General features: G+C 40.3%; 1 protein-coding gene across 2 annotated transcripts in view; it reads right to left on the reverse strand.

Annotated features, from left to right (window-relative positions):
- pum1 (pumilio RNA-binding family member 1) overlaps positions 1-26,542 on the reverse strand; it is a 36,848-nt gene extending 10,306 nt beyond the window's left edge. Inside the window, exons 1-16 of one of the 2 annotated variants that reach the window (XM_038288738.1) lie at positions 26,389-26,517; positions 26,135-26,270; positions 10,735-10,907; positions 7,349-7,471; positions 6,978-7,046; positions 6,204-6,309; positions 5,418-5,611; positions 5,134-5,306; positions 4,789-5,053; positions 4,612-4,705; positions 3,844-3,942; positions 3,611-3,753; positions 3,179-3,317; positions 2,914-3,048; positions 2,291-2,590; positions 1,596-1,838 (exon numbers count right to left, since the gene is read on the reverse strand). In XM_038288738.1, coding sequence (XP_038144666.1) covers positions 1,596-1,838; positions 2,291-2,590; positions 2,914-3,048; positions 3,179-3,317; positions 3,611-3,753; positions 3,844-3,942; positions 4,612-4,705; positions 4,789-5,053; positions 5,134-5,306; positions 5,418-5,611; positions 6,204-6,309; positions 6,978-7,046; positions 7,349-7,471; positions 10,735-10,896 — 2,245 coding nt within the window. In that variant the 5' untranslated portion in view covers positions 10,897-10,907; positions 26,135-26,270; positions 26,389-26,517. Of the gene's footprint in view, positions 1-1,595; positions 1,839-2,290; positions 2,591-2,913; positions 3,049-3,178; positions 3,318-3,610; positions 3,754-3,843; positions 3,943-4,611; positions 4,706-4,788; positions 5,054-5,133; positions 5,307-5,417; positions 5,612-6,203; positions 6,310-6,977; positions 7,047-7,348; positions 7,472-10,734; positions 10,908-26,134; positions 26,271-26,388 lie in introns of both variants that reach the window. The other variant, XM_038288737.1, reaches the window with a different exon arrangement.
- Positions 26,543-26,959: the final 417 nt, after the last annotated feature.

The following is a 26,959-nucleotide window of genomic DNA, read 5'->3' on the forward strand; positions in this document are numbered from 1 at the left end:
CTGGACAGAAATATTACTATTACTGGCATGGACACACCAACAAAAAGATCTTAGGATTCATCAAACTTAAAATAACAAAATTAGGATAATCAGTCCGGACATGCTTATGACACAAAGCAGCAGGCGTCAACACATCCGCAGCGACATCTGCTGGACTGGAAGTTGTATTCCACTTGGTTTGATTGATGTGCGCCAACCATTAATGTATTTTATTTGTTCATTTTTTTTTTTTTTATAATCGATTCTTGCCTTCAAGAATCGATTCAGTAGATCACAAAAATTAGAATCACGATGCATCGATTTGACGATTATTTTGCACACCCTTAACTGAAACATGTTTCTACAGCGGGTAATGGTTCCTTCATGTCATTGACTTTCAACTTAATGCATATTAAATAGTGGAAACTCTATTTCATTTTTCCAGTTACACTGTTCTCAAAAGCGTTAGGGAAGCAAAGCCAGAAATTCACTGGGAAAAGAAAATCTTCATAAAAAGAGGATTTCTACTTTCCCTGTGGCTTCCAAACCATGGCTACCAAAACAAAATAAAACCTCCTACTGATCTATGTAGAAACCTTCTTTACTCTCCCCACAAGGGAGAAGCTGTTCAGACAGGTTTGTCAAAGTTTACATATAAATTAGGTGACGAATACAGGATGGAAATGCAGTGACAAATATGTTATACATTTATAAATGCAGATAAATTTCCCAAAACGTCATATTATGTACTCCCTGAAACCAAGGATATTAAAGCTGCTACTTGGCAGCAATATAAAGTTGAAAAAAAGCTAAAGTTGGGCAGTCAGTCAGGGTGATAATTAGAGCATAATGAGGCTGTCAGTTAAACGGCAGATTAAAGATGACTGAATTACATTTTAATTTGTCACATATCAATCAGGAAACACACATGGGAACAAAACAAGTCTGAGAAGAAAAGCCCCACATATAATTGTCAGCTTGCAAAGATGGAGTTATTTTTGCATTTTTTATTAAATTCAAGGAAGAAAGGCGATCTGACAGAGTAAAACCAATATATTTAACTAAGATAACAAAAACTGATTAGATTTGAGACTAGAGAAAACATTTGGAGAGAATATTATTTGTTTCAAAATAAATCAAAGACAAATTAACATTAGGAAAATTATCACCCAGGTTTTTAATCTCAAATATTGTTTTTCTTTTTTTTTTTGCAGTTGGATCTTTCTCTCAATGTGAAGAATGCGTCATGGGCGGGCCTTTGTTCCTATTGGCCAGTCTCAGCAGAACTGACAGCTTGTTGGTGATATAAGGTGCATTCGAAATGAGCAGCCTCTTACCTGAAATGCGAATAAGAGCTTACGGCTGTTGATGGGCGGAGCTAAAACTCTGCTACTCTATTTTACTTTCAAAATTATTTTCACCTCTCAGATTACTTTTTTCTTGAGTTTAATAAATTCACAAAAAAAAACTCCATTAGCAAATGGACAATGGATTATTTCAAAATTTGATCAACTCCATCATTAAAAGTAAAAAAAAAAAAAAAAAAAAAAAAAAAAAAAAAAAAAAAGATCAGAGGCTAAAAATAGAACACGAACATTTAAATCAAAGGCATTTACCTAGATTGAGGTTGGATGAGGAGCTGTGATTGGACAGCGAGGGCGGGGGTGTGAGGGAGTGGGATGGCCCCTGGTTGGGTAGGGGCATACCCACAGGGCCCGGAGACGTACTGAACCCCAAAGTGCCGTTGTAGAAACCTCCATGACCGATGGGAGTTAAACTGGAGGGGGTGCGCTTGTACAGCTCGCTGTTTCCCGTCAGGGAGTCCCGCCTTGAACCACTGCCACCACTCGAGTTGGCCACTAGAGGGAGACAAAGAGATGTTTGTCAGCAAGATCTGTGCAGGGGTGGTGTGTGGTTTATGGAAGGGAAACATTTCAATGTACACAAAGAAAATTAACAATTTTGACAATGGTCTGCAACAGGAAATAAAATAGCCTGATATGAAAAATCTAATAAAAAAAATTAAGCTGTGTTTCCATTTATTAATTATGCGCTTTTAAAATCAATGAAATTCTGAATTGAAATTAGATTAAATTCGAACATTTTGAATTGAAAAAGCTTCCTGGATGGAAGCGAAACACCTTCAAACTTGAAAACAAAGTCCAGTGGATTGGTTTAAATGTAGAGGGTTAAATCTATCTTATCTAATCACTGTTTGTTGCATAAAAACCTAAGGAATAAAAAAAAAAGATACACTGAAGTTGGAGGCTGAATGTAAAAAAAGCTACATGTGCATGCAGTGTATTCTCACCAGCAGTACCAAAGCCTCCCAGTGTGGCTCCCAGAGTGGCCCCAAGGGAGGAAGAGGCAGGTTGGCTGAAGCCCAGAGAGGCCGACCCAGGTCCAGGCTGGGCTGAGCCCTGTGAGAAGAGAGAGGAGCTCTGAGAGGAGGAGCTGAGGGATGAGGATCCGTAGAAGGAGCTTCCTCCCAGTGCGCCGCCGGGGCCGCCCTGCTGCTGAGGCTGCTGGGATGTCATGGCACGAAACGGACCGTTAGCTCCTCCGCCCAAACCGCCATTGGCACCGCCAGCTGAAGCTGCTGCAGCTGCAACTGGAGGAGAAAAGTGAAGAGATATAAAATGAAGAGGAAGTGATACAAAGTTCAAAGATGACTTCATAGTTTATTTGTGTTGCTGTTTCATCGACGGGCTGAACTTTCAGGACTTATGGGAATTTTTTCTATGCCAATAATCCAGCAGGAAATAAAGTCACATAATCTTCCACTTTTCCCCTCAGGTTTAATTTAACGTTTCCCAACATGTTTATGAGCCCAAAATGGGATCTGTTGTTTTGTGTGCATACAGGTCTTTGATCACCACGACAACCAGTAGAGACAAGCTGAGCTAGTGTGACTAAAGTGAAATACTGCGCTACCTGCTTGTGCTGCAGAGGGGGATATGATGACAGAGGCAGGCGCCATAAGGCGGACAGGGCCGCTCCTGGCCCCAGTGTTGACCACCAGAGCTCCTGTCTGATCATAGTAGGCTGCAGGCGCCAAGACCGGATATCCTTTGAGAGAAATAAGAACAGTGATTTACCAAGGAATATATGTGCCACACAGCACCATGAGAGAAAAACATTTTTAAAGCCTGCTTAAACAATATATATAAAAAATAAAGTAGAAAAATCCAGTACTAACCTGGGACCCCTGCAGCTAACCCCTGCCCAAAGGCCAGGGCTGAGTTTACAGCTGCTGCAGCGACCAGCTGATCATTCTGCTGTCCCTGCTGACCCTGGCTGGGGGTCAACGGACGCTGGTTTCCTCCAGCTCGCATCACCTTTACAAAATCAAAGAGGAAATGTCAACCAAGATTAAAAAACAAATAAATGAATAAAACAGCAATTAAATAAAAAAAAAAGCTTAAAGATTCAGTTAAGTGTATTGTATAAATGTGTTGATCAATATCCAATAAAATTAGACCAAAAGCTAATAATTATTGAGGGGAAAAAAAAAAATCAGCCTCTTTAGGCCTGAAAAGTCAAAGCATGGCTGAACTTTAACCACTGAACAGCAGCTGTGACAGAAGCATCTGCAGTCTGGGGGATTTTGTTTGGCAGGTAGTCGACTGACCTGCTGCTGGCTCTGCTGGCCCTGTCCCGCTGCCTGCTGATTGGCTGAACTGTTGGCTGCAGCGGCCTGCTGCTGGAAAAGGTTGGCAGGATAGACACCCCAGGGGGTCACACCGTAGTACTGGGGAGGCATCACTGCAGGGCCTGAAGGCATAAAGGTGTGAGAGCTGTGAGGTCACCAGCGTCTCGGAATAACAAGATGTTTAAACAAATATCAAACCACCCATGGCTTACCGAGAGTAGCTGCCGCTGCCAGACCTGCTGCGTAAGGGTCTGTCCCGGGAGGGGCAGCGCTGATGATGTAAGGGTTGGGCACAAATGCTGGAGCAAGGCCTGCAGCAGAGAAATAAAAAGAGAGGCTCAGATCTCCGAGGAAAACGATTCTGATTGGAGCAGCTGTAGTTGGATTTAACTTTAAGTGAAAATCTATTAATCACAATAAACCTCGAGTCTTAAAATGTTCAAGCTTCACGCATAGGAAGGTTAAAACTAAAGCAAAGGGATAAAATACTGCTGGAAAAGGTCTCATCAAATCTACTATGATATATGAACAACTGGTGAATAAATGTGAAATCAAGGCTCAGCTTTTTCTCTGACTTTTAAAGACAGAAAACAATCAAGCTGCTGTAAGTTTACCAGTTAACAAGGAGTAGGTGATGAGAACCAGGTTAATAATCGCAGTTCATCACAGAGGCGCTAAATTCTGGTCACATTACAATAAACTAGAGTACGACTGAATGACTTTCTCACTCCAGTGCTTTAGGGGGCAGCGATATGATTCAAGTGAGTTTGTGCCACTCAGACAGGAAGATAGAGTAGAGGTAAACACTTTTCTATTCAGCAGTAACAGATTCATTCTGAGAAAATGGACAAGTACGCTTTCAAAACATGAAACTATGAAATCCTGCAGTCAAACATCTGCATGGTTGTTGTTAGAGCAAAAGAAAATCAGAATAAAATCTCAACATTGGTTAAACTGTTATAAAATAAAACAAGACGTACCAATGTGGGGCTGCTGAGCGGCTGCCAACGCATACTGCTGCTGCTGAGCTGCTGTTAACTGCTGCACAGCCAGAGCATTGTTTCTCTGGAAAAGCTGTAAACAGAACCACAGATTAATGTCGTCATGGAGAACTTCTAGGATGAATTTGTACCGCTAGCTCCGCCCTCGTTGGTTACCTGCTGCTGGTTAGCGTAATCAAACAGACCCACAGTGGGCGCCGAGTCCATCTGCATCTGGGAGTTGTAGTCAAACTGAAGCGGCTCCATTACCGATTCCATGGCGTCCATTGTAACGCCACCTTGATCCACTCCGGAGAAATCATCAGGGGGTTTGGGGCCTCCGCTGCCGCCGAGAGGTGTCAGGCCGTCAGGCCCCACCCCTCCAGGGCCACCCAGCAGGTCGCTCTCGGGGCCGGGTGGAGGCATGTTTCCAGGGGGACGCCTGCAGGGATAGATGGGGTCAGTTTCCATGTGCAGGAGGTCAGACTAGCGAACATCTGTGGAATGACCGCTCTCTCTCACCCAAACTCCTTCACATCGACGTCGAGGCCGTTCTGTACGGGCAGCCCGTTTGGGTTGATGACGTCATTGATCACGTCACTTTCACCTTCTGTTAACTCTTTCAGTTTCTCTCCTTCAAATGCCGTCTTCGGCTTCTCCCTCTTCTCCTCCTCTACTTCTCCATCCCTCTGTCCCTGAAATGCAAATAAAAAAAAAATATATATAAAATATGATAGCACAATAATACACAAAACAAAGCTTCAGCGACAATGCATGAAATAAATCCCTGTTTAAATAAAACTCACATATGGTCCTTTTCTGAGGCAAGGATCCAGTTTATCAGCTGGTGAGGAGGACAGAACATACTCCACCATGCTCACTCCAAGCCCCCCACTTTCAGAACGCGGTGACATCACTGAGCCCACCCCAACGTCACCTCCGCCATGGAAACCCTGAACCGGCCGACGGGACACCATGATCGGCTGAGACACGGAGTGATCTGTCATAAAAGGGACATAGATGAAGGGTTAATAGAGGATAAGGGAAATGCTGCAGCTAGAACAAAAACATTTCAGGAAGGCTGCAGGATATGCAGAGTCCAGCATCTAGAATCTAATCCTTTCTGTTTAGAATATGATTTAATATCCAACTAAACAAGCAGGACAACCAAAGAACACCAGAGAAGGAGCCACAATGTAGTAGAGTCCCAATGTTTTATGTATAATTTAATCCTTCTGTATAAAGCTTTTAAAAGTTTCAGTCTTTATAAAAACTAACTTCAGAGGAGATCAAAAAATGTTCTCATAGACAGACAGTTGTTTACTAAAACTTAGGGGAAGGATGTTTTTGGTGTGATGTCACTGAGCTTCAAAGGTAATCAGAAAAACCTTTAGTGATTTTACAGAAATAACTATGCTCAGCTGAAGGGAAACAGCAGGATTTGGCTCGATTTTGCTTTGATAACAGCTTTTATTCAGACAGGGATCTAAAAATAAACCCTTAGAGGTGGTTTCTAGATATTGGACAGATCCCCTGCTTTAATCACAGCCCTTTGTTCTTTGCTGCATTAAAAAAAGGACAACCAGTCAAACCTGAGGCACCCCATGCACTGTCCCTCCACTGGTCCAAGAAGATCCCTTTTGGTCCATCTTTCCCAGAGTCATCCGCCTCCCAGAACTTCTTCCCGGGTAGGAGTTGCTGTAGAGACACAAGGATGAAAAATAATAATAATAAATTCAAGAAGAAATGTCCAAAAAACACAGTGAAGGGAAATGTTTTATAATGTAAAATTTTGATGTAGACAAAATGTTAACATTTAGAGGAATCCCTTTGCCTGAGCAGCTGCAGGAGCCAAAGAAACCCCAGGCTGATTTTCCTGGATGAATTCCCACAACATACGAGGTGAAGCTGAGGTAGAGCAGCCATGAAACGGGCAGGGCTCTACGCTTTCATGATAAAGGTTGTGTTTGACTCAGCATTTGGAATCTGGCATTGAACCAGCAGCTCGTTTAGATTCCTGTTTTTTAAATCGTTCTTTCAGTAAACAGTGAGAAAAGACTATCTGTGAAAAATGTTGTGATCTGATCAAAATAACAAATTTCCTTCCCTTTACAAGCATTTGTAATCATTAAAAGTGCTACTTATAGCCCGTGTTAATTTTTAGCTGCACTAAATCCCAAATAAATGCTTTCAAACTAATAATCTTTTCATTTCTTGACCTTCTATTGGATTTAATTCAACGTTGAACCACCTTTATGCTTAGAAATTGCATGCAACATTAACACTAATCAGTCCTTTCTAGGCCAAACTAAACATATTCTCATTAGTAAACATACAGACTCTTCTAGCTCACTGTCCGTGCTCACCTCTCCCATAGCTCGCCCCTCCAAAGCCAGAGCCTGAAAATCATGGTTCAGCTCGTCCATCGACCGCACCTAAACGTCATAAGAAGCCACAAGGAGTCAAAACAGCAGAAATCTGCACCTCTATACTTAACCAACATGTAGAAACAAGTTGTAAATCAGTGTCTTAGTAGCAGATATATTTTTGCCACATTAGTTGAATTAAATTTATTTTTATCTATGTGAGGCTGCAATTCTGGAATAATTGGAATCATTTCTGTTTAAAATAAAAAGCCCCTTAATTGTGTCATCTTATTTATGATTTACATTTGTGAAGAGGTTTTTTGGCACAGCAGCACATGCCTACTCGTACGTTATCCATATGTTGTGAATACCTGACTGTCGTGGATGTTGTCTCCAGTGGGCCAGCGGTGTTTGCCCGGTTGTTCGCCGTGTTGCCGCTGGAAGAAATAATCTACCATGGCATCATCCTGGGAGCGTCCAGCTCCTGCCACACCCTTGGGTTCAAACACAAACAGATTACGCTATGGCTAGGAAGAACAAATAGTCTGAAAAGGCCACGATGATATTACCAGCCTGTAGAGGACTGTGATAAAACTGATAGGAAACCTGAGCTTCTGCACGTGCAAACTTGCAAAATAAGCTTTTCCAGATGGAATCAAAAATTATAATAAGCTAGATTTAAACAAAATGTGTTGTGGCACCAGAGTTGTAGTGGAACAACATTTGTAACAGCAAGACAAGAGGAAAAAAACTTAACAGTTAGGGGTTTCTTTTACCTCCCACCAGCTAATTTCCGTTTTGTTTTATCATAACATACATCTAATTATGCAATCTTATTCATAATCAAAGAATCAGTCCGAGAAAAAATTGTGCTTCCGGTTCCTGGAAAGAGACAGCCATTTTGAACAGTAAATGAAGAGGGGGAATTAAACAGAGGTTTTCATTTATGCATCAAAATATCCGACACTAGCATTCCTCTGGTTCACGGAACCTGAAAACAAAGAACGGAAAAGTCTTCGACTTTATGCATTTTTGATAAAACTATTCAAGGAGAGTTTTAAGTTTTCATACATTTCCTAAATGCCACCAACTTCATGCAAGCTGCACCCTGAGTAGTTACTATTAAAGCGTCATATCTTAATTTTACTTCCTAGAAATGTTCTGATACAATGTTGCAAAAATGTGAGGATTGTACTCACTTTTGAGAAATAATGTACACTCAAACCTTTTCCACTAGCGGGAAAGGTGATTTCCTTGCTGACTAATTTTGGAAATAATCACAAAAATACCCCCGAGAAAAAAAACCCCAAAACATTTCTGCAAACACAGTAATGTTAGTCAAACTGCACTGGGAATACATGACTACTTCACCGACACAGAAATCTTGTTATAAATGTGACTAAACTTGAACTAACTATTAATCCATCAGATTAATAGTTACTGAAAGTGCTCATTTTATTAGCCTACAAACAAAAAAGAAAACTCAAAGAAAAAATTAATCCAAAAATCTTCCTTTTAAGCTTTTTTTTCTTGTCTGTATATTTGTTCTACCCACAACTCTTTAAGTGGTATAGTTTTAACTTGGTTCAAACACTTGAAAAAATCTGGCAGCCTTTATTATCATTAAACAGTTTCTGCAAGGACATGGACACTTACACTGAGTGGAATCTGTTCTACTGTTGTGCCGAACTGGGATTTACTAAAAGTATATCTCTTAGATTGCTGCATTATTAAACTAAAATTATTAAATATAAAAAATAAAATAAAATAAAGAACTTAAGCTCCTTACTAGGAAATCCCCTGGAAGCTTTAAACCAATTTTAACCATGCATTTAGAACAATCCATGTCCAAAATTTTTTAAGTATCAAATATGGCCAGTAGAGTATACCTAAAAAAGTTAATAAGTTAAAACTTAATAAGCCAAGTAAAAAAGCAAATTTCAAATGTTAATAAGCAAAGTTTAAAAGTAAAAAGATTGGAAGTTCCTGTATAAGCATTAATGTTCTGAGGGTTATGTCGTAACAAATGTGTTTCTTTCCCTAAGTGTTTCTTTTTTAAACATTTATTTTAGAGGCACTCTTTGGATTGTTTTTTTTTGGTAATTAGGTTAGCCCTCATTTTTGCATGAAAATATATTTTTTAAATGTTACAAAGGTAATATTTACTTGTTCTGACCTCCAATAAAACTCTTAACATGAAATGTTGAATTTAAGAGTTTGCCCTATAAGGGTTAGGTATGGTGAGGGATTTATGATGCTCTGAGTCTGGTAAAGGTCCAGGAATTATGTGGGGCTACCCCAGAGGTTCCAAACAAAAATCTAATAACCAACCCAATATGACTGACCCTAAACATCTGGATCAGATGAACACAAAAATTATTCAAAGCCAACAATCTTCCTCCTTTACACTGGTTTCTTGCTGCTGAAGAGAAAGGAGAATCTAAAGAGATTCTGTAAGATGGAATACCGTAAATCCTCTAATATAGGCTGGGGCTTTTATTTCACTCAGGTACATCTTGGTCCAGGCCATTATTGGAAGGAGGCCAGAATTAGAGGCAGGCCTCTATTTCTATTTGATCAAAGCAGACTACCAGTGGAATGAATAAAAACAAGATTTTGTGTCTCTTGGAACCTATAAAATACTAGGTTCATTTATTGAAAAAGTACAGTTACCATAACGGTATACAGAACATTATTCAGACATCTTCCAGCAGCTGCAAATTTTCTGCACGACAATACAAAAAAAAAATAATAAAAAGACACAGAATGGAATATTGGCCAAACTGACTTTTGAAACAAAGTTTAAAAAAAAATAATAATGGAAACTGTTCTGCCATCACAGCAAAATTTTATTTGAGGCTGGCTAAGTGGAAGTAGGCTACCAGTATCGTATATTTCAAGGGAAATTCAGAACAACGAAGGCCAACGAAATTCTGTCATTTTAAAGCTGCCTGGTTACCACCAGACCGACTGGTAATCACATTTGTCTTTCAGATCAGAACTAAAGTGTGGCTGGTTATCTTCCTGCAGCAGTGTGTCGCAGTGAGCTTGACGCAGACATTTTGGATTTATGCTCAATGTTGAAGCGTGGTCTGCACTATACGCGGTGGGTCTAGATACGCTAAGGCGATGAGGAAGTGGGGCGAGTAGTCCGACAACGGAGGAAGATAGGGCGAAAAAGAGTGGAAATCCAGGTGGAAAAAGGGTCCCAGCGTTCTCGCGCACCTCGCTCTGCTAGCTGGTCCAACTTCACGAGTTGTTTTCCGCAATTTCGGTCATAAAAGCAAAACAAGCCGGCCTCCTGTCTGCGGCACTGTCTGCGCTAAGGATGGGACTTCCCATGCTAATGGCTTGGATTCGTTAGCAAACATTGCCGCCCTGTAGTACTTGTATGTTAGTATCAGAAGTTATTGAGGACTACCCAGACTGGTTCTAATTATAGCCCCGGCCTGTACAAGAGTCCGGCCACTATTTACCTCTGCCGACAGCCAGACAGGCCATTATTAGAGACCCAGCTGCTAATGGAATACAGGCCAATATAAGAGGATTTACAGTAGTCAAAGTTCCCTCTCTATTTGAACCAGTTCTACTAAATATTAGAAGATAAAACGGTGTCCAACCTTTTTTTTTTTTTTTATACAAAGTACTGTTATGGGGACTACCTGTTGGTAGTGTTATACAAGTTCCACATCACAGTGGAATGCAAGCTCTCAGATCCGTTTAGTCACTTATGAGGAATCAGAGTGGTGGTTATTACCTGCTGACTGGGAGGTGTGGCCTGGGGGGTCTGTCCAGTTGGAGGGGCATGTCCGCCGCTGCTCAGCACCACAGGCATGCTGGGAGATGTACTTCTATGGTGGGGGCTGAATGAATCCTGCCAGAGCACTGCTTTCCTCTTCAACACACACACACTGCTCATTCCACCACAGCCTGGACATAGAGACAGAGATGCACATGTTACAAGAAGACCTTTTCAAATTTGTTCAATTCACCCAAAAAACGTGCCTCTGATCTGTCTGGACAAGTTGGAGATGATTTCTACTGATTTGTCGGCTGCAGCAGAGGTTAAATGGGGAATTCAGGGAAGCTGGACAGTGCAGAACTGCTCCAGCATTATTAGACTGAAGTAAAAATTAAACTGATACTGAAACTTTGAGAATTTCATTTGAATCACAGTTTAACAGTAAAAATGACAGGAGTCTAATAGACATTTCTTCTTTTAAATAAAGCTTGGCAAAGCTCTGCATAATGCAGACAGGCTTTTCCGACCCCTGATCGATAACCACAAACAGACTGCAAGCGGAAATTAAACAACCAGCCGGTGGTAGCTTGGCTGCTCTGCAAAAATAGACAAAAACTGCACCTGTTGTTGTCTGACCTGTGGTTATTAATTCAGGGGAAAGTGGTTTTCTCTGGTTTACCGACCAGTAAAAAAAAAAAAACACGCATAATAATAAAGCAAACAGAACTGAGAGAAATTGACGATTTTCTTTAATGTGGTTAAACGTTTGTGTTTCTATGTTTAACTGCTAAAACTTAAATGAAATTAACACAGAAGATTTCAAATACGAAGACAACAAAATCTTTCTTCATTGCTGGTAAGTAGGGTTCTGTTCTGTTCCATAAAACTGGCTGCGAAAAGCCAGACTGCTTAATTGCTTAATGTCACTAATGCTAGACATTAACGGTGTTACCTCTCACACAGTCAAACACAATGTCACTGAGAAACCATGGTGGGGAAAAAACAAATCGTATTTCATAGGAAGAAAGCTATGAAGAGTTCAGAAATTGTATTAAAAAATTAACGGAAAATGCTAATAATATCTTAAATGCTAATTCTTGATTATTTTTGCAATTAATCGATAAACAATTGGATAGCCTGAGAGTTTTAAAAGAAGACTTTATGAAATTAAAGCAGGTGAAACTCAAAATTTTCCACTTGGGGTTCTGGATAGAGCATAGTTGCGGATTTTTTTATTTTTTGATCTTAAATGCAAAATGTATATATCATTTTTTACCATCTTGATATAATTGGTACTCTCAGTGGGTGGCTCTGTCAGCTAAAGACACGTTTAGAGTAGGGCTGCAACTAACGATTATTTTGAAAATCGATGAATCGGCCGATTATTTTTTCGATTAATCGATGAATCGGACACAAAATATTTTTTTTATATTAACCTCTTTATTCCAAAATAAACATTTTAGACAGAACAAACAAGCACACAAGTACAGGTTGCTCATTAACTGTACTGGTGCTATATGAAAAATTAAATGTTTGTTTTAAAACTAAGCAAACTTACATGAGAAATGTAGCTGTACATCCACAAAATATAGGCTACTTTGTTTCATAAAGCGCAAAAAGAGACATTTTTGTTTTTTAAAGCCCCTAAGGGGTTCAAACAATAGGCCCCCCCATTTCAACAAATGAGGTTTTTTTTAGACTAGAAGAGTTCTGCCTTTTAAGACAGGAAAGTATAGCAGTTAAAGTTGCTACTTGAGAAAATACTGAACCATAGAGATAAAAATAGCCCTGTGATTCAAATTATAAATTGTATTTGGAATAAAAATGAGAGAACTAGGGGTGCTAAAAAACACATCCTCCAAAGACAGATATTTACATGGGAATGTGGCAGATAATTAATTGACATATTACTGATCTTGCTGGATTTTATTCTGCTTTACTTCCATAAATTGCAGGATCTTCTTTACTTTATCTTTGCCAGAAGATTTAAACTTTAAAAGCCTTGCCCTCATAATTTGCAAGTTAATTTATTTATAAAGAAAATATAAACGCTGCTTAAGCTAATTCAAATGAAATTAAAAGTAAAATAAGTAGCCAACCTTATCACTGTCTGTAACCTACTAACAAGCTAAGGAAAGCATCAGATGAGCGAACTGAGAAACTAACGTTACGTTTCCCCACTTTAAAATGAAACAAACATGGTTACTCATCCTGCTGATCAGCTCTCTTCACTGCCATCGAAGGCTCCAACATGTTTTCTTTTCAGGTGCTGCGTCATAACAGTGGTGCTTCCGTGCCATGTTTATTTGTCTTTACAAAAGTTGCATGTTACGACTTTTTTCACTTTACAAAGGCTATTTTAATTATTGTGATCAATTTGCGCCGTCAATCCCGGGGCATGCGCGCTTCATTTGCAGTCTGGACGCTGAGGGTAAACTCCTCACTAAAATCCTGCGGCTCGGACTGCAGCGCTGAGAGGGATTCTTGTGGGAGAGGGAGAAAGGCGTTGGGATGGGGGAGGCGCCCCACGGCAGCAGCTGCCGCTGGAGGACAAGAGTAGGAACGATACATGCTTTCACGTAAGAGTCTCCAAAAGCCGCCAGTGACACTGTAAAAAGTCGCCAGATTTGTCGCTAGTCGCTTTTTAAAAAAATAGTTGCTGGAGGGGTCTGAAAAGTCGCTGAGTTGGCAACACTGCAACTGCGGCGCTGACTCGCTCCGCCATATTTTTTTTTCTTCCCCGGGATGACGGCGGCGGCGGATGACGCATTAATCGCGCGACACAACTAATCGATGATTAAATTCGTTGCCAACGCTTTTAAAAGTCAATTTTTATCGATTTTATCGATTCGTTGTTGCAGCCCTAGTTTAGAGTCTCTGTACTCCAGTCTCATTTTGAGAAAAATGAGCCACATTTTATGGCCAGTTTCAGTCTTGAGACTTTATAGTCAGTTTGTCCAATTAAATGCTTTTAATTAAGATGCACACAGCAATACAAAATACTGCAGCTGACTAAAGTAACGCTTTTTTCACCACATTTTACTGTTCCAATAACACCAGTAACTAAGCACTTGAAAACACAGTTAATACAGCACCAAAAGCCCCATTCAAAATGGTCAACTCTGATTTATCACCGTCTTTATTTAAACGAGGCAACAAAACGATTCAGACATTTGAAATCTGGGCCAGATTTTCTCGTTAAAACAAATGTCTATATTAAATTAAATGCTGCCTCCCCTCCCCACAAAGAAAGAAAGGTGATGGGGGAGGACCAGCCCCGCCTTCCTTTATCCTATGGCAGAGTCTGGGGAACAGTTAGGGAAAAATGAAGCCGTTTTGTGGAAGAGCTGAGGTCCAATTAAGGTGGTCACGTAAATTACCCCTTCTCTAGAAAATCAGTATCGTTTTGCAGAGAAGGGTCAGGAAGGATGAAATGGTCATTTTGACCCCCGAAGAAACAGGATGTTGTGTTCTCTTTTAGACTGCAGGTTCCTCCTCTATTAAAGGGAAACAGGGATGAGTGTGAGGATGTCCTTTATGGGCAAACTTCTCTTCACAAAGCGAAAAATAAAAAATTCTGATATTTTTGACAGTATACACACTAGGGGTGGAAGGGTTCAAAGAATCCACGGTTCGGTTTGGTTCACGGTTTCGTGGTCACGGTTTTCTGTTTGGTTCGGTATATGTTGATTGTTAGCCTGACATGTTGGTCGTGTTGCTGTTAGCATAAACAAAACGTGTTGCACAATGCTTGCACACTGTTGCACTTTTATCCACAACTTTCTTTCCGCCGTCTCCAAAGGTCACTCTAAATGCAAAGCGGTCGCATACAGCAGACCTATAAAGTGCTGCTGGCGTGTCTTCCAACTCCTGTTCTTTCCCACTCGCCATACCCACACAATTCTCCACAACAAATGATTTTTTTCTACTACACCCGGCTACGCTGCTTTGCTTCTTCTTCTTCTTCTCGTTTACTACTGGTGGTTGGCTTTGGTCGCAGTACTGCCACCTTCTGCTCTGGAGCGTACACGCTAGGGCTGGGCGATATAGAAAAAAAGCTTATCGATAAAAAAAAATGCATATTGATCGATATCGATAATTATTGAAAAGATTTGAAACCATATTTAATGTGCAGCTCTGCCTGGACTTGTTATAATATTGCTAAATGATTTAATTTTAACCAACTTTTTTAACCATAACATAATTGTTTTAAAGAAAAATAACTTAAGAGACCTGGGTTATGTTATTAAATACTGACAAAGAATAAACTAAAGTGACCAGAAAAGTGACCAAAATAAATATAACAAATAAATAAATGCCCCCCCACGGCCGCCGCCGCCCCCGTTTCCTGCTTTGACCTGAGTTATTATTTTGAAGTTGCTGGCCCCTCAGCATTTTTCTCTCAATTGTTAGAACTACGTGGGAAACTGCCCAGAACTGAAAATATATATATATTTTCCCGAAATTCCCGAAGATTCCTCGGAGGAGAGCCGCGCCGGGGCCTACACAGCTCGTACTCCTGCGGGTGTGAGCGGCTGAGATGATAAAAAAAAAGAAAGTTGGTTGTGTTATCAGACTTCGTTTTCACTGGTTACCTACACATTTTACAGATGACTGTGGTTTGTTTTTTGTCCGACTTGCCATGACCGAAATACTGCCAGACTGCCGAACAACAAAAACCCTTCTTTGAAACAATTTCCTCCGCCTCTCCTTGCTGCGACATCTTCATGTGCTCTGTGTTGTGGTTTGAGAGGGCGGCGCTTGGTGACGGCGTGTCTGGGTCCGCGATTGTGATTGGTTGGGAGGAAGCAGTGACTAGCATAAACCTACATGCTAGGCTACAATGAGAAGGAATGAAAACTGTGTTTCTTTATCGAACTTTTATCGACCCTCTTTTTTTCTATTGCGCCACACGTCTATCGATCGATATATATCGTTATTGAATTATCGCCCAGCCCTAGTACACGCGTATGAGAAAAAGGAGCAGCGCATGAACCGAACGCAACACACGCAAATAGAACCGAGACAGTCGAACCAAACGGTTCGGACGGTTTTCATAAATCGTTCCATCCCTAATACACACACCAGTTTCATAAATGAATATAATGCTCAAGTTAAAAAGACAATTGTGTTTACATTTTAAAGCATGAAATTCTTCTTGTCAAATGTAGCTTATATCTGATGATGCCATAAATCTGGGTCAAATGATGGCGCTGACACCCCTTCTAGTTGGAGCCAAATTAACCAAGTGACCCAAAATCTCATACACAATCCGTCGTCATACATCGGTAAGCTCTCAAAGCATTTAAAAGCATAGATGCTGATCAGTATTTCACAACTGGCTGGATTACTGAACTGAAAATATGGCTTCCGGAAATCAAGAAGATATCTGCATGTAAAGCGTAGGTAAGTGACATTCTGCTGATCAATATGCTTTCCTTATGAAAACAGCAAAACACAACTATAATGTCCGTAGCAAAATCTACAGATCGTAATATCCAATGCACCTCTTCACAAGCTGTCTAATCAGTGTAATCTAATCACTTTATTTTCTGAAAATAAAACTGTACTACACATTAAATCCAGTTGGCAACAGACTAAGTTAGACATCCTGACTTGTTTTGCAGCTCACCAGATATGTAAAGTACCCTGAACAGGCGGCTACTTGCAGTCGGCATCCAGTCAACCCCTCTGGTTGCTGACAGCCATCTCTAAAGACGTTCATTCTCTTTTGGTAGGCGGTAAAGAGAAATCTATCCAACACATATGCTTGATGGCAAAAACATACGGACGACGTCTTTTACGCGCAGGGGATCAGAGCGGATACTCAACATGGCTGCGGTCAGATTCGAACATCAGTGACGTCAGCTGCAAGGCGCCAATGCAAAACCCCAGCAACTCCTCTGGAAGTTTTGTGAGCAAACAATCCAATAGACCCGTAAGAATACACGGGATGGAGCCCACTAGCACAGAGACAGATTTGATGGATGCAGAGGCTATGCGTCAGAAGCATAAATTGGCCTTTATAGTCAGGATCACACCAACCAAGGAGTACCGAGACAAGCCCAAGACCTTTAGAGGCCAAAACCGAGACCATATAAGGTCTTGGTCTTCTCTCAGTCTCGGTACTCTTTGGTCTTGGTTAGTGTGGTCTTGACTTTAACGCTAGTCATGTGACAGAAATGGACTAATATCAATACAAGCCCAGATTTTCATAGTGGTACATCTCTTAAGAAAATACTCATGACAAAACTCTGTTTTTATTCACACACTGTCTTTACAAGAATATGCTATAAATGCAGAACTGTTCTTACTTAATAAACCAGTCTATAGCCTTTCACAGTTGAATCAAACCAGGAGGATTTAGACTTAGAATAGCCTTTGAATATATCCACAAATAAAAGTAAACCTCCCAGGGCGTGTTTGAAGGAAAACAGTTCAGATCAGGTTTGGTGAGTCTAAGTCTCTGAAATTGGAACAAACGGAAATCCAGTTAAGAATAGGTAAACAGTGAAATACCTGTTTAGATGGGAAGCTATCATTTAGACACAAACTGATGAGGTAGATCAGGTCTGGTGTCAGAGGGAATATAAAAACCCTCTGAAATAATGAAACAGCTTTAGAATACCGTGACTAGACAATGCCCTGGAGGGGGTTAGATTCAAAGAAGCCTCTACAGAACTAATGGAAAGATTCAAAGAAGCCTCTACAGAACTAATGGAAAAATTTAGCATGTTTTAAAAGTTCAGCTTATTTGCCTGGAATCCTGTACAAAAACAAACTTACAAAAAAATATGCTTTTTACCAGATCTAGCTATTGCTCGTTATTATCACCCTGTACACATATTATAAAGGAAGTTAGAAATTAAAAAGAAGATTAATTCATTGAAATCTGGCTTAAACTTAAATATTTTGATTTCATTAAAAAATATTGATATGATAAAAAGGTTAAACCAGAAGTGGACGGTAATTCAATATATATTAGTTTATGATTATTACTGATATTTAAATATTATTAGCCTATGTTTACAGCTTCTTTTTTGAGATGCTGTTTCCACTAAATGCCATCATTGTTCTTTGCTTCAGGATTTTAGCCATGTTTGCCTAATCAGAAAAAAATAAATAAATACAATTTTATTGGGTCATATATTAGAGGAATGATTTAAAAGGTTGTTTTTTTTTAGTTAAGCCAAAACAAAGGCACCACTGTTCTCTGTAATTCTCACAGAAAGTAAAGATGATATTAAAGGGATAGTTCGGGATTTTTGACATGAATCTGTATGGCATCCCCATCACCAGTGTCATGCAATCACACTGACTTACCCCTGGCAGCATCCTGTGAGCAGAGTTCTCGTCCAGCTTTGGTCAAGCCGAAAGTAGTCCGGCAGGTTTGCTAGACCCAGCGAAATAAAACGTTTCTCTTCCCAAAACATTATGTGTTCAAAAGAGTGATATTTTTGCATCCCAAAAACATTGTAGTGGAAAAAGTCACACGTCGTTATCACTTGGTCCTATTTTCTCTCTGTTCGTATCAGTGCGCGCCGTCATTCTGACAGCGAGCTCAACTTTTCCAGCTCATTTCAGTGCTAACTTAGCAGCTGCGTTTACAAGCAACGCCACCGAGCTAGCTTTAGAGCTAACCAAGTTCATTAGACATTTACAAGATAGTATTTGATTATATTTATATAAAGCCGGGTGTGTAAAAATGGTGAAGGCTTGCGATTATCCTGGTTGTGCCAACAAAGATGATGGTAAATCGACTCTCAGTTTTCATCGTTTTCCTCTGACGGGCATTACTAAATCCCACTCGTGGCAACAGTAGCATTCCACCTCTGTCTGCATTAATTCGCACTTGAAACAAGTGCACCATGATTTGTCGGCCACCCTGGATATCGCAGCTCTAGCTGTGGCTCCTGCGGCTCCGGCTTCAGCTTCCATCACTTCTCTGTCCACCCTCTCTCTTTCTGCCCGATCTAACTCCATTTGTCGAAGTTCATCGTCAGTGTACTCGGGTTCATAAAGATATCCCTTTGGCTCTAAGTGGAAGTCGATGTTTTCCTCGTCGCTCTCGTAGTCAGACATCTTCCCCAGTAGTAAACAATCGCGAATCAAACAGGTAGGCCCTAGCTGTCAGGTCATGGTGTCGCGCGCACTGATACGAACAGAGAGAAAATAGGACCAAGTGATAACGACGTGTGACTTTTTCCACTACAATGTTTTTGGGATGCAAAAATATCACTCTTTTGAACACATAATGTTTTGGGAAGAGAAACGTTTTATTTCGCTGGGTCTAGCAAACCTGCCGGACTACTTTCGGCTTGACCAAAGCTGGACAAGAACTCTGCTCACAGGATGCTGCCAGGGGTAAGTCAGTGTGATTGCATGACACTGGTGATGGGGATCCCATACAGATTCATGTCAAAAATCCCGAACTATCCCTTTAAGCCACTGGTTTATAGAATGAAATCTGTACAACATCTGAGGGAATGATTTTTACCATTTTTATTAAGAAACAAAGAACAATAACTTACTTTGTTGAAACATGACTTCCTGATAAAGTCAAATGACTTGAGATGAACCTAACCAAGTGATCTTATGACAAAGGAGTTTCCATTCTTACTACTTTTAGAGAATCACAGAGGGAATTTCCCAGACACCTGCCTGTTAATGGACGTTTAATATTGAAGGTGATTTGCTGATTGCTCCATCATATTTGTTGAACGTTAGAGAAAAAAACAAGTGGGTAAAAAAAAAAACAAAGAAAGGTAGCAGTGCAAAAACAAATGAGCTCAAATAGCAGATATTGCAATTTTCCAAACTTCAGGATTGATGGTTTAAGGACCTTTTTCCACATTTCGTTTTCTCATTCAAAACTAAAGACCAAGCCTGACTTCGATATATAAACATTTCTCCAAAAACCACAACATGTCATCATTCTTTTATGGGCTTTTTTTACATGGTGAGATAACTGAACCGTTATATGCTTCCCAATACATCTTAAATTCAGACTTTGATTAGGCCACACCAATAGGGCTGGGTACCGAACTTCGGTACTTTTATGGTACCGACCGAAATGCTTCGGTTCTACAGAGTACCGAAACACGCCTCGTCTTTCGGTACCAAGTTTCGGTGATTGGCTGTAACACTTAACGTGATTGCGTCATCCAGGAAAAATACACAGGTGGTCACGCCTACAGCCAGGGTTCATGTGTATCTGTTGTGAACTGGTTGTGAGCGTCGTGGAACCCCTTTAAAATGCCCCCCAGGTCAAAAGTGCGGCTTCACTTTATTAAGACTGATGCCAATAGTGCGTAATGCAATACATCGTGCACGGAAACAATTTAAGAGCAGAAAGTTGCTCGGTGTTTGACTGCAAGAAGAGCGGACCGCAGCCGGCGCGACCATCCTCCTCTCAGCAGCCCGTGGGCAGAGCAAAGCCAGGGCGGAGTGAATAATGCGAGACACTATTGGAGAATGCTGCTTTCAAACTGGACGCAGCAGGAGCAGCAAAATCACGTCTGCTGCTTCTTTTTTGCTGCTTGTACCGGCTTCTGACGCACGGCTGAAGAAGCTTTGCTGCTCTGGCTGCGCGGTCGAAAAGTGGCTCTGACGCGCGTTGGGCGGAGATACTCTATCCTTTATTTGCCTTGCAGCTATATTTGCTGTGATCAGTGGGAATAAAGTAGTTTCATTATGTTTTTAAGTGGGAAAATCCACCTGAAAACTTAATCAGTGCAGTCAGTTCATCCTGCCTTCCAATATTTCTGTGGGAGCCGCTCAGACCCCCCATACCAGCGGTGCGCTGTCAGTAGGATCCCATTCAACGGGCTTGTTTGTCAGACATGGTCATTTTTCTAAAGGAAAACTGCTAAGTAAAAAGGTCCTCACAATGTAACAGTGAATATTAGACACTGAATTTTTTTTTTATGTAAGAGGAAAAATGTAAATGGAAAAAACAGAGCTTAAAATAAAACTCAAGTTTTGTACTTTTTTATGTTGTGTAATTTTCTTTTTTTTCTCGAATTGATATTATAAAACTGGTATCAAAAAAAGTATCGTTCAGGAACCGGTATCGAAGTGAAGGTATCGGTATTGGTACCGGAACCGAAAATTTTTGAACAATACCCAGCCCTACACACCAATGTTGTTTTTTAATCGTTATAGAGGTGGAATTGCTGGTATGCCACAAAGAATTATCCTCCTGCCTAAATGAAGTAGACTTGAGATTAAGATAACAAACTGATGGTCAGAAATTCTTTAGGATTTTCTGGGCCAGAGCAGAATTTAATCAGCGAGGCCATCACCATGTTTGACTCTCCCTGTGTTGTTCTTTTTCTGACATTCTCAGACAGTTTTCTACCAGAAAGTCTAGCATGATAACTAGAAAACTCCGACTTTTATCCTGTTAGTGCAAAGAATATTAAAAAATCGATTTGATGAAAATAAAATCAAAATTAGATCCTCTGGTTTAATTTTGATTTCATTTGCCTGAACTTCATCTACCCAATAATTTTCCCACTTAGGCTTTAGGTTCCCTATATATAAAAAGTTAAGTACATGGTAACATTTGTTTAAAAGTAAAAAGCATGAGATAAGAAAGGTCACATAGTTATAACGGACCATTAAAGCTTATATTCGAATCTAGATATAAACAAAATTCAACTTTAAAAGGTCAAACTATGCAACTAATCCTTTTACAACCATTAATCAACTGTTCATGGCACTCTCTTTTGTTATTCACTACTTTTAATGTAAACAGTGCCATGACCAACATTAGCCAATAGATATACGTCTACTAATTTCCTTATCAAGCATCACACATGTCCCAGGTCACTGTTTAGTTACAAGTGCGTGACTCTAAAGACAAATATCTGCTGAAATGTTTTAGTTATGAGATAATCTAAAGCACAGTTTGTGGGAAGAAACAGTCAGAGATCAATGTTATTTTTTTTGTGCCATTCCAAAAAATAGTTATCAAGAACAAAAACCATATTAGACCCTTTGAGATGAGATTGATTACTTCCCAATGTTTTTACCATTAATTTTTGTTTATTTAACCAAAGAAAAATAAAGGAAAAGCAAAGGTCGGTGCATTCAAAGTTCAACAAACACCTCTCCCAAACAGAAGGACTGTTAAATCAGCTTGCCTTATCTATTTTATCTATTTTGTACCAAACAAACTTACCACTCAGCATATTGCGCAAATCACAATATTTGACAAAAATAACACTATCTAAGAACGCATGCACTGAGAGAGATTGTTGATTTTATTTGTAAGACATGGAGACAAACCGGTGTCTGTCATTTTGAAAAGGTCAGAGGTGGCTGCGTTACCTCATCAGGGGGAAGAGTGAAGGCCATGCAGACATTAAATGCAGTTTTAAACGTGCAAAAAGAACTCAGAGCCCTCCAACTCATTCACATTTCATCCCACTCAAAACACAGAAATTAATGCATTTTATAAGAGTTTTATGGGATGACAAAATAGTTCATAATGAAGGAAAAGGGAAGATAAAAGAAAAATATTCTGTTCAATCCTGATTACAATGTTTAAGATGTTCCCAGATGAGTGTAAAATGTAGCTTTCTGGCTTAAATTTAAAATGCTATGAACATGTCATTTAAAAGGAGACATGGTAGTGGGTGGGTTATGCTGAGATTGGAGCCACACCATATTAGGAAACCTTGAGATGGCCTCAGTATTAGTAAATATTCACAGGGATGGCTTGCAGCTGACATGTTTATTTTCTTACCTTTCTCTTCTGTATGCCCCTCCTTCTTGGTTTTGTAGCATTTTGGGTCATGCGTTTAGGGTACTGTGAGCATTTACAGTTCTGAAATTCTGATAAACCAGCAAAATATTCCATCAACATGTAAAATGCAAGTTCAAAAAGCGTTATTTTATAATGCATAAAATAAAACTCAAGAGCTGGCCAAGTAATCAATATCAATACTAGAAAAGCACTCAGAGACCAGACATCTGCCAAGCTAAAACATGTTGCCCCAAATTGGGACTTACACCTATAGCTAAAACTCCCACATGATCTGGATCATTATAGAATTTAAATTAACTGTTGCTTGGCATAAGGCACTGCTCTGGTGACATATCCATAAAATCCATTCATAGGGTTCAATTGATCCTGCTAACAATCCAATAACAATCTCTTTTCTTATTTTTTTTCACTTCAGCAAAGTTCCTCTGGACTTTTTGAGTCCGATGCTTAGGCTGTCAATAGTCAGTGCTGCCACCCTCTGGTTTAGTGGGGAACTGTCTGTTGCACCAAATATTCCTGTCTCACAATGTAAGACAGAAGTCACGGATTAGTGGACCAGGGTCCGGACCCGGACCCAACCTGATTTAAAACATTTACAAATTACTGCATGTTGTCCGACGGCAGTGACTAACTTCACTTGCTCCGCTTCTCCTGTTTGTACGGTTAAGCCCTCCAGGGTGTTCAGGACCAGGCTACACAAGATACAAATTAGCAGGCAAACCTGTGGCAAGCCGGGCGATGGGAAAGAAGACTAGAAAAAGGGAGAAGAGAAAGTGTAACCTGCTGGAAGAACTGCTGTGAACTGGTGACAGAAAAGTGAAATGGCGTGCTCTAAGATAACCCTGCACATTTTGAGTATGTTTGACTCAAACTACGGCTGAGAAGCAGGATAAACATAACCAAAAATAAATATCATCCAGGCTGAAAATGAGCACCTCGATATGTGCTTGAGAATTAAGCCATAAAAAAAAAAAAAGAAAATGGTCAGTTCAGATATTTTATAAAATATATGAATCAGGAAATAGTCTATACCAATGCATAAAAACCTAATTTTATTTCAGTATTAAAATCTGTTTAAAGTAACAGATTATAATTAAAAATGTCTCGGGACATTTACGGGTTGTTGATTTTCTTTATTCAGACCCGCCTGATTTTTAATTGGTTACCCCTGATGTAAGAGAATCTTTACACAAATTTCTGGATCCAGATTATGATCTGGATCATGACCAAAATTTAGTTGATTGTTTCTTCACATGAGGGATAAAAATGTCATTAAAATCCATCCATATCTTTTCAAGTTATCCTAAACAGACAGACAAACAACAACCTCTCCTAAAAGCATTACCTCCTTGGAAGAGGTAATGATAACCCATTCCCATTGGCCGAAAACCTTTTTAAACCCACTGCCACTGAAAATCGGCTTTCAGTGGCAGTGGGAACAGCGGGGACAAGCGTTAAAATCGCCCTGGGCCCTGATCAGCATGCTGTGGGAACACCAGAACCAGGTTGACCCACTAATTTACGTGGGACCATTGAGTATGTCGACACACTGCGCCATTTGCATCTAATCAAGGAAGCGCTTACAACTCTGTTTGCACACTAACTACACCCTGGCTTCCTTACACGTTGCTCTCCATTGTTTACTTTCCTGATTTTTGTTGCACTGCTGACACAATCAATGTTAACCCAGCGTGAGGGTCACCAGGCACGCAGCTACAGGGGGCAGAGGCCACACAGCCACCAGAGAGGGGTTAGACCCAGCTTTTTTTTGCCAATGGGAAGGGAGCCAAATACTAATCGTTAGCGGGTCAACCATGTTTGAAAAACACATGTTAACCCAGTATTTTCAGTGGGAAATAGGCTAAAGACACTTGATCATCATCAGAAGGAAAAAAAAAGTTTAATAACTCCACTTAGCTCAGATCCAGAAGCATAGGGTATTCTAGGAGATGTGGGCAGAGTAACAGATTTAGTGCCTTAAAGATCCTTGAAGAACAACCTACAGAATGCTTCAAAGGCTTGAGGCAGAGACCGCGGGTTAACCTTGGAGCAGGACAAAACATAGAGCCAGAACAACAACAGAGCTGCTTAGATCATATCCACAGCCAAAGCCAGACTCAAAACCCTCTGAAAATGTTTGGTAAGATTTGAAAACTCATCTTTAGAAAGTCTCTCTGTTCCATCTTACTGAGCTTGATCTGTTTCTGCACATGAGTGGTCAAACATTTCATAGCCAGTCGAGACCGTTTCCCCTATTTGCAGCACTAGGAAATTTATCAAGGCTTTGGCTTTGATGGTATTAGCTTAATAAATCATAAATATATATTCTTAATCTCAAAACCACTATATGCAACAAGCAGATCGCTAAAACCTGCATGGACTGCTATGAATGTCAACTCAACAGTTGTTTTGTGCATTCATGCTCTCTATGCTTCAGACATATGTGGTGACAGCTGATGTTTAACTGACTATAAAAGGTTTTAAAAATTTATAATTAAGGAACTAGAGCAAAGATGTCTCAATGCCCAAACAACAGACTTTAAGTAGCTCTAAACCCAAAGCATAAAGTGACACCTCCTAATTTAATATCGCAAGTTATATCATTGAGCAACATTTAAAATCACCTGCTTACTTTCTAAGCTGGTTTCATCTCGTCTATATACATATGCAAGACGCACCATTTAGATTTCAGATGGCAACAAAATATAAAAAACAGTGCAACACTTTACCTCCCCTTCCCAATTATACACTAGTTTGTGCTGGTCCTTAAAATAAAATCCCAATTAAAACATTTGTAATGAACATTAATGTTGTTACAAAATGTAAAAATTGACTATGATTGCCTTTAAGGTCCTGAATATGTCCATAACAGTATCATCATTGTTCAATGGCAACTATAATTTGTGTTTTACAGCCTCTCCTTATCAAACAGACAGTAATCTCAAATGAGTGTCCCTACAGGCCCAGAAGAGGTGACAGGCAGTCCTTTTTAACCTGATCCATATATAGTAATTACCAGTCTGACAGTAAGAATCATCTAAACACATTCAAATACAACTAAAACCACAATGAGGAGGTATAACTACAGCTCAGCCGGTTAAGAACTCCTAAAAACAATGCAGCCCGATCATTCATAAACCTGCCTTTGTTTTCCTGTTGCATTCAGCAACAAGGAAATGCTAGCTCTTCATTCCAGTTCTCGAAACACCCGGAAATCCAGCACACAACGCGTCCATTCCGCACACCGTGCTCAGCACCCGGAAACGGGCAGAGCAGCAGCTCCACAGTCCGGCGGGTGTTAGCCGCTCAATAACCGGGGCTCAGGCCACTGCATTCAGGGCACAGACGGGTGTGACAAACCCAAACTGCGGCTAACAACAGCTACCTATAAAAATAGGTTTAAAAAAACTAGATATAAGCTGATAAAAAAAACGTCCACATCTCTCCAGGTTTCTATCGTTCACTCACACCGTTAGCCGTTGGTTATGGAGGGTTCGCTGCCCGTGTCCACCAACAATAACACGGCCTCCCCTAACAAGCTCCAACCGGCTGCAAACATTAGATTCTTGCAATGATTTTAACAACCTCTGTAGTCCCACATCTTTGCCGTTCTTTTATCGATAAATACCCAGACAGCCTTACCTGTCTGCCGGTCCTGCTGTCCGGGAAGGACCCCGCTGACGCGGATGCTAACAAAGGCCCGAAAGCTGTCTGGAGCGGAAGACCCACACAAGGGGAGGAAGGAGGCCGGCGGTAGAAGGGTATACTGCCGCTTCAGCTGCACAAAAATCCCCTCATTTTATCTCTCCCTGACCGACTAAAGATGCAATATCTGTGTCGGGGCGTTTAAAACTAACGTCTTGTGAAACAGCGGAGCGAGTTGAGGTGATACTCACCGGCGGAGAGGGTGGATGGTCGCGGATTTCGGCCCCAGTTTCTCTCTGACACCCCGGGCTTTCACTCCGACAACATGGCGGCTCGGTGGAGGAGCAGGCAGCAGCGCCGCATGACGGGAAGGGATGAGAGGGAGCGAACGGTTCATTGCGCGGTTGGCAAGCCGTTATAGTATTTAAATCACACAAGAAAATACTGTGTTATGATAATTAATTCCTTCAAACTATAGGGGGAATGGGAATTATAGGTAACAGATAATGATGAATAATACATATAATTATTATTTTAATTCTCCTGCGAGACTCAAAATATTTATTTCTCTTGAGTGCAAAAGGAAAATAAAATGATGAAGATAACTAAAATGCACTTCTAACCACACAGCCTGGTCATATGTTATGTTACTTTCAGGCAGACTGTCAGTATTTAGTAAAAAGTCAGACATAAAACATTTAAAAAAACGTTTGCAGACACAGAAGAGCATTGTCTTATCATACAAATACATAAAGTAGGCTAAAATAAATGTACAGACTAGTTGGTTGTCTAAATCTTTTTTCTTCGAGATTAACTTTTTCC

Source organism: Cyprinodon tularosa, unplaced genomic scaffold, assembly GCF_016077235.1.
Source record: "Cyprinodon tularosa strain WSP-4 unplaced genomic scaffold, ASM1607723v1 ctg26, whole genome shotgun sequence".
NCBI lineage: Eukaryota > Metazoa > Chordata > Actinopteri > Cyprinodontiformes > Cyprinodontidae > Cyprinodon > Cyprinodon tularosa.